Below are 15,723 nucleotides of genomic sequence, written 5' to 3'. Positions count from 1 at the left end.
AGGATGTCAGAACCAATCCCGGTTTTGCAGTTTCCAATCTCCTGAGCTTGCAGCTGTGTTTTCCCTCTTTCCACAAAACTCTGTAGACGTAGAGAACTGTGCAACAAAACACACTTACAGACTTCAGTGAGGTAGCATCCTCTGGCCCAGCATTGTTGGCGAATGCTCCCTTCCCTCCTCTTTTCCAGTCTAACTGGGGGTGCAGAGGAAGGCTCTCTTAAAAGTGATCCAGTGTAAAGGGGTCCGAGCCTGGGGAGGTGGTCTCAGACTTGGCTCAGGCTCTCATCGTTTCAGAACTAGCTTTCTTTTTTCTTCTTCTTCTGGAAACGACTTGAGAATTATGTGCAAACTATGTGACCATCACCTTAGGTATGCATTCATAGGTGAACCTGCAACAGGAAGGCTTGTTTACACGGCTAGCGATTGTACTGCAAAAACCGTCAGCAGCTCCCAGCCCAAACCATGCAGCAAACCCCTCCTGCCCTGCACTTCAAATCTGCGGCTTGGCAAAGCAGCACCCCACAGCACACCTTCTTCAAATTTGCATATTTGTGAGAAGAACACACACCGTTTAAAAAGCATGTTAGACTGTTGTGAATGCTCAAATGGTCCTACATAAGAGCACACACCCAAAACTTTATTATAAATTAAAAAGAACAAATAGTTGCACGAAGCTAAGACCTCAGCGAACCTCCACAGGGGTGGAAAATCAATCGTATATCTTTAACCCGCAGAAGTTAAAAAGGCTTTTTTTTGTTGTTGTTGTTAGCTAACAATGGAAACTTTTTTTTTTTAAGTGTTTCCCTCCCTCGGTCTTGCCAAGCAATAGAAAAAAAAAAAAGAAGAAAAGAAAAACTTGTTCCGCTGAGTTCAACCCCAGACAGGCTCACGACTTCCTTCCTGCTCTCCTCCCCCGAGCCCCCGCCTTTCTCCCTCCTCCCTCCCCCCCATCTTTTTTTTTTTTTTTTTCAATCTTACATTGAACAAACAGTGAAGTGACCGGGAGCAGACACTGGCAGGGGTAAGTATCTGCCGGTCGGAGCTGGGCGTGCAGGGCCGGCCTGGCGTCGGCCCACCGGGAGCTCCAGCCCCTGGTCCAAGAGTTTCTCCCTGGTTCGCCCTCCTCACTGTCGTTCCAAGATTGTGGCGGATACTGAGCGTTTTCACTTTTAAGGCCAGCTCATCTCCCGGAGGTCCGCGGGCTTGTAGTGTGCACGGCAGCTGGGGATCCGAGGAATTGCAGGTAAGTTTGCGGTTTTTTCATGGCTCTTGCCCGGGAGCCCTTTTCCCTCTTCGCTGTCTGCTCGGAGCAGATCCAGGCGTTCCGGGTTCTCAGCACACTGGGACGACTAGGGCAAACAGAGCAGGAGCTGTCTTGGGGTAGGGGGAGCGGGGGTAAATCTGATGTTTCAAGGCTGGCGTGGAAAGTAGCTGGCGGCGCCCCGGGACCAGAGGAGAGTTTTCGGCGTTTCCTCTCGCCCGCCTTCCGGGCACTTGGCTCGGCGCAGCCTCGCTGTGCGCTGCCGGCTTCCCCCGGGGCTCCGGCCGTTGGGAGGCTGGGCTGGCGCCGGTCGAGGCTGCGCGGGATGCGGAGAAGCCCCGCACACTCGGCCGTGCCTGGCCGGGAAAGCTTAGAGCGCCAAGCCCCCGGGTCTCTGCGTGTCCGCCGGCTGCAGCCACACTAGGCCAGCAGTTTCCTGGAGGGGAGCGCAGGTCCCAGAGCCCGCGGGGGCAGCCGCGGCCTGGGAAGCAGGGAGCACAGAGGGTGGACTCACATGCTTACACACATACACACGCTCACACACAAACATGCACAGAACGTGCACCCCACACCGTGGGGGAGGGGGGCTGCTGCATGGGGTCCCCGGAGCATTGGTTCCGGTAGGAAGCTCTGGCAGAGCCTGGGTCCTGGGCTCATGCATGCTAGAAAAACACTTGTTTAGGAACGGGAGACAATGCTAGTGCTGAGAAATGCTTGGGCCGCGTGCTAGGCCAAGAGGCACGGCCCCCAAGGCCAGGGTCAGGAAGGTAAACCGTGGACACTCGGGCATAGTAGCTACTCGGAGAACTGCTCAGGTTTCCCTCCGAGTTGGTCTGGGATGCCCTCAGAGGGTGGGGCAGGGCTCCGCTTAACTCTGGGAAGCCAGCCTTGGCTCAGGCCTCGGAGACCCAGAGATGGTGGCGTGGGGGCCCCTCACTCTGAGGGAGCTGGGAGACGCCGTGCCCAGCAGCGGGGCACACTTAGTGGCTAAGTAGCTGTTCATCATCGCGCCTCTCCCATCCACGTGTATTCCGGCCCGATTATTAGAATTGGGGATTTGAAAGGACCTCAACGCACATCCCAACCTGGAGGGCCCGGTGGTGGGGACACTCCCCCCCGCCCCTGGCCCCTAGAAAAACGCGCACCCGGAATGGTGCTGGAGTCAGGGACAGCAGTCCAGGACCCGGCACGTGTCCACACCAAGCTTCCCAGTCCCGGCAGGTGAGAGGTTCCCTGGAACCCAGGCCGGAATGGAAAGTGGGCTCCCTGGGGCTTCTCCTCGCAGGATTCCCGCCTTCCGCCCTGTGATGCGCGGCTCTTGACTTCTCTTGTGTCTCCACAGACCCGCGTGTGCGTGTATGGAGCTCTGGGCGGGGGCTGCGCAGGGAGTCGCGCCCCCCGCCCGCCGCCCGGACCATGCCGCCCCCTCGGCGCGCCCAGCCGCGGCCACCGGGCCTCCGGGGCTGAGCCGGGAGCGGCGGGAACTGGAGGCGCTGGCTGCAGAGCGGGAACTGGAGCCGCGGCGGCGGCGGGCAGCGCGGAGGACCCAGTACTATGGCTGTGTATTGTTATGCGCTCAATAGCCTGGTGATCATGAATAGCGCCAACGAGGGCAAGAGCGGAGGAGGCCCCCGGCCCAGCGGCAGCCAGACGCCCCCACCACCGGGGAGGGCCGCACTGAGCCCCGGCAGCATTTTCAGCCCGGGGAGAGGCACCTCTTTCCTCTTCCCTCCTGCCGAGTCACCCGAGGAGCCCCGGAGCCCAGGGGGCTGGCGGAGCAGCCCGCGCCGGCTGAGCAGTAGCAGCGGTAGCGGCAGCAGCCCAGGGGGCAGCCCGGGATGGTCGGGCCGCATGCGAGGGGACGGGCAGCAGCAGGTGGTGGCCGCCAGCACCCTGTCGCTGCCACCGGAGCCCGAAGAGACCAAGAGGAAGCTGCGGATCCTGCAGCGCGAGCTGCAGAATGTGCAGGTGAATCAGAAAGTGGACTTGTTCGAAGCGCACATCCAGCAGGCACAGAGCTCCACCATTCCAGCGCCCCGCAGCCCACGTCTGGGTAGGGCTCGCTCGCCCTCTCCATGCCCCTTCCGCAGCAGCAGCCAGCCCCCCGCGAGGGTCCTGGCTCAGAGCGCCCCCGGTGAAGAAAGGAGGACCAAGTCCTGGGGGGAACAGTGTCAGGAGACTTCAAAAGCCGACTCCTCTTCGAGGAGCCCGAAGCTCAGTCGTTGCTTTTTGAGGGACAAGGAAGGAGTGGCACCACTGTCTGACTGTGCTTCCCCGGCAGGACCAGGAGCCCTGGGCCCAGCCACTTCAATGGGAATGGAGAAGGGAGACCCTGCCAGGGCCCTGTGTGGCTCACCTACAGCCACAGAGCGCTCTTCTGGAAGTGTGAGAGGCCAAGCCTCCTCCCCGGAGCTGGGCAGCAGGAGCTTGCTGGTGGCCACCAAAGTGGCGGTGACCACATCCATGGGGACACAAAGCCCACACCCTCCTGCTCTCCTGGCAGAGGGGCCAGAGAGGGCTGACAAGCAGAGAGGCGCAGACTCCCTAGTGCAGCCGCAGGAACAGTTTCTGAGTGGTGGGACAAACGCAGCCCTGCAGATGGCCAGGCCTGGCAGTGGAGAAGCTCCTGGAAAAGCAGACACGGAAACTGTGTCCTGTGGCATTCCTGGCACCAGGGTTCCTGAAGTGGATGAAAGGCCACCACGGGGGACAACTGTGAACACACCAAGACCTCCAGCAGTCCTGGGCTTGTTGGGAGCCAGGGAGGCTCCAAGTGGGGGTTCGGTGATCCGAGGCCTGCAGCAGTGCACTGACCTAGGTCAGGAGGGGACTCACCAGCGGGGCTTGGTGGGAGGCAGCCTCCCCACACAGTCTATGCCCGCCAAGGTGGAGGCGGGAAATTCTGCTGGCAGAATGCTGGAGCCTTTGGCCTGTTGGGAGGTGGCGAAAGAGCTGAAGGAACTTGAGCACCTTGCTGGGGACCAGGCGATGGTGCAGCCTGGGAACTCCAATGCTTGGCTGGGCACCATGGAGGATGCCAGGGGCACCTGGACGTGTGACTCCCTGGGGACATCGCAGGGGAACTGGGGAAGCCCACCACAGGACTCAGATGGGCAGCTGAGGCTGGAGCTGCTGTCCCCGGATGGCAAGGACAGACCCCCTGCCAGAGAGGCCTGTAGCCCCAGCAACATCCCCGCAGTCATCATTACAGACCTGGGTGCCCAGGAGGACGGGGGTTTGGAGGAGCCCCAAGGAAGCCCTCGTGGCCACCTGCCCATGAGAAAACTGTCCTCTTCCTCGGCCTCTTCCACGGGCTTTTCTTCTTCCTACGATGACTCGGAGGAGGACATCTCCAGTGACCCGGAGCGTACCCTGGATCCCAACGCCGCCTTCCTGCATACCCTGGACCAGCAGAAACCCAGAGTGGTAAGTCACTTCCTGAGATTTTTTTCAAAGCTGTGCTGATTTCAGCCTACTTTCCATGTTCCATGTGCTCCCTTTCTTATTGTGTCCTACGTCATGACGACTGTGACCAGGGCTCTCAGCAGGCTCAACTACTCTTTCCTACCAGGTATGTTTGCTGTGTGTGTGTGTGTGTGTGTGTGTGTGTGTGTGTGTGTGTGTGTGTGTGTGTGTGTGTGTGGGGGTGGATAATGCAAAGACATTGATCATGCACTTGATAGTTGGCACAGGAAATTAAGTCACTAGTGCCTTTCGAATGCCCGTCTTTAAAAAGCAGGTTTTCAGAATGCTGGGTAAGTTAGCGCTCTTCCTGGGCAGCTCATATTCAGGAATGCCATCCAACCCTTCCTGACTCATCCCCAAAGGCAGCCAGCTAGAATGCTGAGTGTAGCATTTGCCTGATCAGGTGAAACACTTAGCCTGTGATTCACCAGGGCTGACAGAAACTGACAAGGATGTCATCCAGTTAACCCAGCCCTGTTTGTGCTGGTTTTCCAGGTGAGGACACGCCAAACCTCACTGAGTTAGGCCAGGACGCTGCAATATGAGTGTGGTCAGGGTACCCCAGGTGGGATCTGACGTTTATACTCAGATGAAACATGGGCTTTCAGCTAAGCAGGAGACATCTTTGCTAGCAGTGTTGCGTTAGATTGAATTCCCCTAGAGGGGCACCCAGGTCCTGTGCCCAGGCTAGCTTTCTCTTGACAGTGTGCTTGTGGCCTGGGACGGATACTTTTCAGGTGTGTGTTGATGTTCATCTGTCTTGGGTCATCACACTGATGTCCTGTGCTGGCTGCAGCAGGGGCTGGGAATTTGTTTCTATGGCATGATTAATCTCAGCCGTAGGTTCTTACGTGCTACAGGATCAGAGTATCTAACAAGACGTGAGTGATGGAGCTAGCACTTCTGACAAGATCTGGACTTCCTCTTAGCCTTTCCAGAGTCGAGGGAATTTCCTGGTTCAATTTGCAGGGGGCTTTTGTATCACCCTGGGGGAAAGCCTGCCTTTTATTATAGGTAGCCTTCCGATTTCATCTTGAATATCAAATACTAGTCACTGTACCTTCTCCACCACAACTTTCTGTTTCTATGCCACGTCCGTCGCTAAGGTCTTTTGCACTGTAAAGCGTGCCTTCTGTCTGATCCCCACTTCATAAATCACAGTCTGAATTTGTCGAGGTCGGAATCTCTTTCCCTGAAACTGCTTTGTGCTCATGAGCTGGAGGCAAATGCATATGCAAAATATAGCCCCAGTCACCCTGGCATTTTGTGGGCAGGATAGGGCCTGCACCTGCTGTCAGGCATATGGGCATGGCACTTCTAAAGAGGGGTGGGGGTGGTCTACATTGAAGAGGATGGTGGTACAGGACAGAGGGAAGAGTCTTCACTGAAGGCAAGGCCTGGATTTCTCTGTTCTCCTGGCCAGCTGGTACAGACCTAGTGAGTAACCGAAGCACTCAGACCAGCACGTCCCATTTGCTGTTGAAACTCTGAAGCATGGTCACACACCCAGTCATTTTGTTCTCCAACTTTCCATTTGCCCTCTTGAATGGTGGATTAGCAGCTCCTGTTGGCTGATTATCAAAATGGGTTTGTGAGTCTTACATTTGAAAATGCTTTTGTCTGGAAATGAGTTAGAGGGGAGATAACTGATGACAGGTGATGCCTTTTTGTCTTCTGCCAGAGGACTGCCAGCTTAGAAAACCAAAGAGTGAAGTGGTATTTGCAAGCTAGCCAGCAGCTCAAAGGGTAGCCAGGGATCTGGCTGGCTGTGCTACTGGCTGGATGTCCTAGGTTTCAGCATGGTTCTGTGCACCCACAGGGGAGTGCTGGGGGGAATGCCCCTGCCAGCTTCCATCTCTGAATGATGCAAGGTGACCGGGGCAGCAGGTAACCAGCTGCAAATGGTGGCTCCTAGGGACTTATGAGCTGACACTGATAAACAAAGCTTTCTTCTTGTCATACAGGTGGTTGGGCTTTATCTCTGACACCAAAAACATCTGCTAGGTAGATCACAACTCACTTGATGGCCTGAGATGGAGATTCTGTTTACAGAGGCCGGTTGCAATGTGACTGATGGGGTGTTGGGGCCCAGCTTGAGCTGTGTCTCCCGGCTCCAGGCCGAGCTCGCCAGTGCCTTTGGAAGTTCTGCAGTTGCACTGCCGACGCTGTCCTCCCTTCTGAACATGCCTGCTTCCATTGGCACTGCTGCTCTGCATGCTATCTCGCCTGCTCACATTGGCTCACACACTGTGACACCCACACATGCTCACCTTCACAAGTAGGTGTGAAATAGCCTGTTGGGCCGCTCCTGGCGCTCTAACGCATGGTGTTCTCAGAATGGTCTTGCATGACACCTGACCTCCCTGGGGTTTCCGGGCCTCCTGCTGCTAACACCTTCTTTGTTGCTACCCAGGAGTGATATGAATGAGTGATGGTGCATACAGGCAGGAGGTGACAGCAGAATTGCTCCTGAAGGATCAGATGCTGGAAACAGGTGCGAAAGGAGGGTAGTTAGATTATGGGGGCTCCCGTGCAGCCACCTGCACTCTGGTACCTCAGAGAGCAGAACTCAGCTTTGGGGTACACAGTAGTGTCCTTTCATACAACTTGGACCAAGACTTGGGAGTTCTTTGCTTTTCTTTGTAATTCCATTTAAGAGCATCTGGCCCGTGGAAACACCAGACTAAGGTGCTACCTCAACAAATTGGTGCTGCTTACTTAAAAAAAATATGTTCTGGATTTTATTGATTTATTCAAAAAAATCCTGTCAGTCTTGTGTACAGAGAAGACAACAGTGTATGTGGGATATATAGGAAAGTATCAAACCAGACCCCCTGCCGTCTTGCTACTTAAAACCAAAACATAAGGCAACATTCCAGTGCCCCTTCCCTTTTCGTATTGGCTGATTTTGCTATGTTTTCTTCTCTTTCCTCTCCTCCCTCCCCCCAACCAGCTTTTAGTGAGAAAGTGATAACCCTAGGAAAAATTCAGGCAGTTTAAAATAGTTTAACATGGTTTTAAAAAGTGTATAAAAACTTGACTTTTGGGGTAAACCAAACTAAATTTTAAAAGCCTTAGAAAAGAATGCACTTCAAAAAATACATCTGGTGGTAAGTACTTTTAAGTGGGAAATTCTTGCCTGGATGAGGGCGTTGAAGGCGTAGATTTATGGGATTGTGAGCTCAGCATTGCCTATGCTGTTTTCTTAAGATGGGGCAGCCTTTTCCCCTTTCAGGTGTGTGGAAAGGATGTTTCTGGCAAGACCTCTGCAGCTCTCAGATCTAGGAGAACCTTGAGTCACTGATGACTCAGTGTTCTGGACCTTTCTCTGGTCTGTCTAAGACCAGAAAAGCAATATCTATATGGTCAGGGGGCCAGAGGATCCCCAGAGACGCTGCCCTTGGACTCAACTTTCTCCTTTTAAGATATTCCTATTTTAAAAAAAAGGTTTACTTCCTTATTTGAAAGGTAAAGTGACTGAGAGAAGGAGAGGTAGAAAGAGAAAGACCTTCCATCTGTTGGTTCCATTCAAATGCAGAGGTTGAGCCGCCAGGTCAGAGCCAAGAATGTGGGTGTCCAACCTGAGTGGCAGAGACCTAAGAACTTGGGCTGTTACCTGCTGCCTCTCACCATGCACATTAGCAGGAAGCTGGATCAGAAGCAAAGAGTAGCTGGGACTTGATACAGACTCCCTGGTGTATGACATAGGTATCTGCAGCAGCAGTTCAACCTGTTGTTCCTTGGTGTTTGCCACTAAGATGTGCGTTTCATGGGCACTAGCATCCTAGACTTCTCTTGTTCCAAGTCCTAGGCATTGGAGTGAACACCTGCTACGTGTGAGTATGCGTCAGGATGCCCAGAACATGACCGGAGTCCTCTGATGTGGACCTTGGGCACCTTGTGTTTTCTGTTTTCACATGAGGGGGCACTGATTGATTTGCCTATCTCCTGTCTCTTACCAGAAGAATGCTTCTTTGTCATTTAACCTTGAGAAAGCGTGGTCAGACGGATCACCCAGACAGTACTTGAGATGTTGGTGAACAAGTACACTGAGACCGCAGGCAGTGCTGGTAGGATGTGAGAACTCCAGTCTGAAGAGGAAACGATGCTCTGTTCAACAGCAAAAAAGGGGGTCTTTGTCCCCTTCACATGCTGAAGTTTGGAAATGAGGCTGTGCCAAGCCAGAGCCAAATGGCACTTCTAAGACCTTGCTGTTTTTTGACGATAAAAATAAAATAAATCTTACAAAAAAAAAAAAAAAAGGGAAATTCACCCAGGGCTTAGCACCATGACTCAATTGGCTAATCCTCCCCTTGCAATCGCCAGGATCCCATATGGGCACTGGTTTATGTCCCGGCTGCTGTACTTCTCTGCATCCTACCTTTAGTCAAAAAGGATTTTCAGCTGACTGAATTTACTTTTTATAATTGCAAAGGCAGATTTACACAGAGAGGAGAGAGAGAGAAAAAGATCTTCCATTTGCTTGCTCACACACCAAATCACCACAATGGCCAGAGCTAAGCTTATCTTAATCTGAGAGCCCAGAGTTTCTTCCAGGTCTCCTACGTGGGTGCAAGGCTTTGAGCCATCCTTCATTGCTTTTCTAGGCAATCAACAGGGAGCTGGATAGGAAGTAGAGCAGCCAGGACACGATCAGTGCCCATATGGGATGCCAGCACTTGTAAGCAGAGGATTAACCATTGAGCTATCGTGTCAGCCCTGGAACTTTTGTTTTTAAGTGCTGACTTGTTGCTGAACCACTTTCCTGATTTTTGTTGGCATGTATCTTGCAGTGCAAGTGCAGATTAGATTAGGTCTGTGTAGTTTATTTATATTTTTAGGAGTATTGATAACATTGTTGGGCTTGTTTTATCTTCTGGGGTTTTTCAGCTTGGTTATCAAAAGGTAGGATTTTAAACTATTGAATGGAAAGAGGTTTCTATCCTGGTAGGAGAAACAGTAGATGTCAGAGAAGCAGGGCGTGGGGTTTCCTCCAGAACTTTAACAACTGTTGTGAACACACCAGCAGCATGAAAGGTTCTGGGGGTTTGCTCAGAGGGGACAACTTGGCAGTGTAGCCTAAGCACGTGGTGCTTTCAGCCCCATGACACATAGGCCTCGTAGTGATTGTTTTACCCCAACAATGTGGAGCTGCCAATGTGAACGATGTGTTTTTCATGAATCAGGGGAAGCCACTGTGTCCCAGGGTGCACCAAGCGCAAGAGTTTCTTGGCAATAGAAAAAATTCTTTAGAGTACATGCTGCCCACTTGGAGTTGTGTCTGCCCAGCTCTGAGAGGTATATCATTGCTGGGACTGCACATTGCCAACCTATTGAGTCAGGCACCCTTGAGCCACTGCCCAAATTCACAGCAGAGGCACCCAGGCTGTTTCTCAGGCTCTGGGTATCTGGAGGGGGCAGGAAAGGGGACCTGTCAAGCTGACCCCAGGACTCTGCAGTCAAATGCTACTTGCTGCGGTTGTGCCACCTAGTCGAGGCTCCTCAAACCCCATCCTCACACCCCACCCCACTCCAACCCCAGACACTTGCCAACCTCATTACTCTGCCCATGCCCTGGTGCAGGCAGCAGCCCTGGTCTGTTTGCCCAGGAGTGAATGCTATTGCTTTAAAGACAGTTTGAGTCCCCTAGGAGCAAAGCTGCCATAAATGGACACGATCTTATTAGGAAGCCAGGTCTCTGAGCTTGCTGTTGAATCACAAAAACGTTCCTGTAGCTTCCATAATTGACCATATCTGGGGCTGGGCGAAGCCATAGTCTCCTTTGCTCTCATCCTGACATTTCGCAGGCAGGGACAGCAAGGGCAGGGCCCTCAGCAGAGTTCTAGGACCTTCGCTTGCCTTCTCTTTACTTAGAAACGTTTTTGGTGGATAAGCTCCTATTCACTTTCAAAGATCCACCTGGGCTTTAAAAAGTTTTTTTTTTTTTTTAATGTATTTGAAAGGCAGAGTTAGAGAGAGGGAGACAAGAGTTCCATCCACTAGCTTATTTCCCAAAAAGCTGCTCTGTCTAGGCTGGACTAAAACAAAGCCAGGAGCCAGGAACTCCATGCTGGCCTCCTGTGTGGTATCAGGGAACCCAGGCATGTGGGCCATCTTTTGCTGTTTTCCCAGGTGCTTTAGCAGAGAGCTGGGTTGGAAGTGGAACACCCAGGACCTGAACCAGTGCTCACATGGGATGCTGGCATCACAGCAGTGGCTTAACCAACTGTACCATAATGCTGCCAACATTCCTTTCCCCTCTCATCCTCAACCTGGGCTTTAAACACAGTACAGGTTCTGAAAACATTTTTGAAAGGAATGGGTGGACGAATAGATGAGAGAAAATATTACTGCTGCATCATAAAAAGCGTTGAATCATGTGAAGAAGCAAAGTAAGGGGAGATAACACCGTGAAGGCAAGTTCATTGCTTATGACCTTGATCTTACTGCCATAAGGGTAGAGGTGTTGGCCTTGGGTTTAGAGGATCTGGGGTGAAATATGTATCTACATGTGGCCTACAAACCCTCTGAAAAGTGGGGAGGGTGAGGAGTGATCTCCTGGGGTGGGGAGAGCTCTGTGATGTAATGTTTCTAGAAAGGACCCACACAGCATCTGGCTCAGGGAAGGTTAGAGGAGGTGGAACTAGGAGAAAAATGTGAGTCCCTGGTGAAGCAATGTCTTCCTTTTTTTTTAAGATTTTTTTTTTTCTAATTGAAAAGTCAGATTACAGAGAAAAGGAGATAGATCTTCCATCTGCTAGTAGCTGTAATGGCCAGAGCTGAGCCCATCTGAAGCCATGAGCTTAGTCCAGGTCTCCCACGTGGGTTCAGGGTCCCAAGTCTTTGGGCCATCTTTGACTGCTTTCCCAGACCACAGGCAGGGAGCTGAAAGGGAAGTGGAACGGCTGGAACCAGCACTTGTCCGGGATCCTGGCATGTGCAGGGTGAGGACTTTAACCACTAGACTACCACAATGGGCCCAAGGCAATGTCTGAAACATGTGTTGTACTTCTTGGGAGAAATCTCAGAAGCCATTTCTGGATTTTAGTGAAGTTCCATTTTTACATCACCCCACATAATTCTGGCAAGTGATGCTGCCTCAGCCAGAAGGAGCTGTCATGGAGTTCTTTGCAGTAGGACTGGTATGTGTACTACCTAGGCACTCACGGGCTGGGAGGCTGCTCCGGTTTTGAGGTGTATGGTGTTGGCCCTTTGGAATAGCGACCATTCTACCTGTCACCTCCGCTTCCCATGCAGCTGCCCCTTGTTCACTTGTGGAACTTGGGAGTACTTCATGGCTTAGCTCTCAAGAGACAGGGCGAGTAGCTCGGCGAGCATGCGTATGTGCGCCTGAAGGCTGCAAGGGACAGGGTGGCCAGCACGCCTCGGCAGACTGTCTGTGCAGGGGAAAACCTCTCTGGTGGCTCTTCCTTCCAAACAGGGCCTTGTTGTCCCAGTGTGCCAAGGGATGGTGGCTATGGCTATTGTTTCACTGCTCAGCCAGCACCTGGACTTGCCAGGCATGTTTCTCAACAGTTCCATCAAGAACTCCCTGTGAGAAATTTGATCTTTTCCTCCTGTTGCGCTTTCCATGGGCATTTTATTGACTTGATATTGCGTAATGGAAACCCATTCAACAAAAGGTATCTCTTCAGGCCACTCGTCAGTACCACGTTTTGTATTTCCTGAAACGGTGACTTCTGTTTTGCTTCAGAACAGCTGGTTACACTTTGTACATCGCTGGGAGGCAGGAGCCGTGGACAGAAAGGCTGCAGATTGGACCTCAACGTCCATGTCTCTATATGACTGAATGTGGAGCAAGGGGAGGGCAGGACGTTACTTTTCCATTTCTGAATACATGGGAGATGTTGCTCAGCCTGGACCAGCAATGGCAAATTCTCACTGAAAGCAGATCCTCCCTTGCAAGTTCACTGTTACCCTATTGATCTAGCATTTTACTTCTGTGGTAAGATTCTGGATGGAAAAGGAAAAATGTCATGATACAACATCTCCATCATAGGCATGGGGATGATTTCCGATGACCTGGTGATCAAGATCAGGGTCTGATGATAAACTATGTGTTGCTGATGCAGGGTCAGGGCCCATCCTCGACCAGGAAGCATCACAGACCTCCAAGTTGGTGTTGGGGCATTGAGGGGAGGGCATGAAGGAGATGCAGTTGACTTTGGTGCTTTGGGCACTAACAGCAATCTTCTTTCTTCACCCTTCTTTTTTTCAGGATTTATTTTGTTATTTATTTGGAGGACATATTGACACAGACACAGAGAGAAAGAGAGAGGGGAGAGAAAGATTCATCATCTGTTCCTCCCCAAATGCCTGTAGCAGCCAGGGCTGGACCAGGCTGAAGGCAGTAGTGGGGAGCTCCATCTTGGTCTCACCTGTGGGTGGCAGAGGCTCAAGGAGTAGGGCTATCATCTGCCAGATTCCTTGGCATATTAGCAGGAAGCTGAATGGGAAGTGGAGCAGCTAGAACTCAAACCAGGTACTCCAGGTGCTACGGGCATCCCAAGCAGCCACTAAAACCTACAGTGCCACAGAGCTCACCCCGTACGTTGTCCCTCTGAAAGGATTCTCTGTATTCTGCTTCCTTCCTTTTGATTAGAATGAATGAATGATAAGAAGCTATAATATGCTATTATAAGCACTTAATGTTTCCAGACACTGGAAGCATTCAGTCTGTCCCCGGCCAGGGATTTGGTTCCCTGGTGACTGGACACTGGCAGCCACTCTCCCCATTCCCACCCCTAACTCAGTCTGTAATCCCTGTGGGTATGCTGAAGTACTGAACTTGGTGGGCCTGGGCAACGACTGGAGAAGTCACTGCACCCCCCAGGCAGTTCCCAGCAAGTGTTTTTTTTTTTCCAATTTCCCTGACATTCTTTCCAGGCTCAGCTTAATTTGTTTTCATCTTCTCTATGGTAATTGATGACGGAGTTGTAAAATGTATAATTGAGCAGAATCTCCTATGAAGTGCTTCTCCCCACCCTGCTGCAGAGGAGTTGGTGTTTATCTACCCCTCTGCTAGTGCATGGAGGGGGACTATTTCCTTTTTGCAAGGTAGCTATTTGAATATAAAATGTAATAAAATAGATGTCCTAACTGTATGAGAAAAGTTTCGGGCTGGGGTAGGGAGACCGTCACTTCTGTAATCCTTATCTAACCTGAATCTGTTAGCAGGAAACTGAAAGAGCCTGTGTATGACAATGAGATAAACAGTTTAATCTCTGAACAATGTCAAGTGGAAAATCCAGACCCCTGCCAGTAGCTTTAAAAAATGGCCAGGAAAGCTGGTGAGGGACAAAGGCTCTTATAACCCAGCTTTCTGAGCTACTGGGAGTCAAAGCAGGAAGGTTAGTTATGAGGATGCTGTGAGGGTTGAGAAACTATGAGGTGGTTCCTGCAGATATACAATGAGCTGGTGGATGGTGACATTCTGACATATGGGAGGCAGTCTCTTCTTTCCCCATCCCAGACCTCACAGGAGCTATATGCTGCCTCCCAAGGCACCTTAGCAGGAAACTGGATGAGAAGTCGGGGTTCTGGGACTTGCACCTGTACTCTGATATGGGATGTGGGTGTGGTGGCTCAGCCTGCTTTTTATGGCTTTTTTGGGTGAAGGGGAAGCTGGGCACCCAGGGAGTATTGCACGTCTTCCCCTTGCAGAAGTGGTGGGTTGAGTTCTTTGAGTCAAGGGTTGTAGGGGCAGGTCCTCTGCAGAATGGGGTGTGGGGCTTCAGCCAGCCACACCTGAGTGCACCTCCTTGCTTTGTCCCAGCCTTGACAGACACTCCTCTTCATGAGTCAGTTTCCCTTTCTCTTCAGTGACAATAATGAGAGCCTTTCACAGGCACTTGGGAAGAGGAAACAAGATGATTGTGGCTCCAGGCAGAGGCACAGAGCAGGTGGGGATCAGGATCTCCCCTGTCTATCCTCTCCCAGTTGTAAGACTGCCTTCTCTGCCTTCCCCTCTGTGGCCCGTGTCAGGCTGTCATCCGGGATGTGGACACAGAGGCGGCAGCACTGATTTTTCCAAGGAGGCTCCTGGGCTGCAGGACCAGCTTCTCTTTGTGACCAGGGCTCAGCACCTGGAGTTTCCGCAACAGTCCGCTGTCCTCCACTGCCAGCGATGGTGTCAGATGATAGGTCCTGGGACCAGCTTCCTTCCATTCTGTCTGGCTGAGACCATCAGCAGCAGCCTGGACAAGGCAGCCTTTCATGGTAGCAAAGACTCCCTCCCTTCTACTCTCCTATTCTCCCTTGTCCTGGCTCCTCTGTTTTCTTCTGTGTCCCTTAGAGTCCCCAGAGCATGTGAGGCAGTGATGATGTGTCGTGAGTTGCTTTGTGTTGTTCTCAGTGCCCGAGTGTGATGTAACTAGTTTCAACTTCCCTGTGCCGCATTTGGTGGCTCGGCCAGGCCAGACACAGGCACATTTAAGCAGGATTTAAGCAGGCTCTTTGGAGATGAAAGAGGTGCTGTGTATTCATGCAGACTGCGGGAACCCTAACACAGGCACTGAGGACCAGACACCTGTTGGGGGTCTCTCACTTCTACTTGGCACAACCTCAGAGACCCATTCTCCCCAAGTCCAACACTGCCCTTGGCCACTCTCCTCAGGTGAGAGATGATGGAGTGGAAGGAAAACCCAGTGAGGTGGCTGGACACAGAAAGCTATGTGGACACAGAGGGAGCCAGCCAGTGACAGGTGGCTGATGAGCAGCACAGGCTGATGTCACCACGGTCCTGGGCATCCCGGCTGGAAACCCAGACTTCTGTTAAACGGTAGCCATGTGATGGGGACATTACTTTCCTTTTTGCCTGCATTATGGGATGGGCAGCCTGCAGGAGTACTCCTTGAGGTTCCCATCTTTCCTATTCCTGAATGGTTCTACTCAAGCCTTCTAGACCCCCAGGACCAAAGGATGGCTGTGAGAAATCTGAATAGAGCTTCCAGGCACTGACCAAGCTGCTTTGCAGG

The 15,723-nt window shown here is 52.0% G+C and overlaps 1 protein-coding gene across 1 annotated transcript in view; it reads left to right on the top strand.

The window, feature by feature from the left end:
• The first annotated feature begins 965 nt into the window (after positions 1-965).
• ITPKB (inositol-trisphosphate 3-kinase B) overlaps positions 966-15,723 on the top strand; it is a 92,763-nt gene continuing 78,005 nt past the window's right edge. Inside the window, exons 1-2 of the mRNA XM_040967920.1 lie at positions 966-1,243; positions 2,604-4,687. Coding sequence (XP_040823854.1) covers positions 2,816-4,687 — 1,872 coding nt within the window. The 5' untranslated portion in view covers positions 966-1,243; positions 2,604-2,815. The remainder of the gene's footprint in view (positions 1,244-2,603; positions 4,688-15,723) is intronic.

This window comes from Ochotona curzoniae, unplaced genomic scaffold (assembly GCF_017591425.1).
Source record: "Ochotona curzoniae isolate NIBS_2020 unplaced genomic scaffold, NIBS_Ocur_1.0 scaffold_4683, whole genome shotgun sequence".
NCBI classification, from domain to species: Eukaryota; Metazoa; Chordata; class Mammalia; order Lagomorpha; family Ochotonidae; genus Ochotona; species Ochotona curzoniae.
Note: the sequence above shows the minus strand (reverse complement) of the source record. Positions and strands in the feature narration are given on the sequence as shown.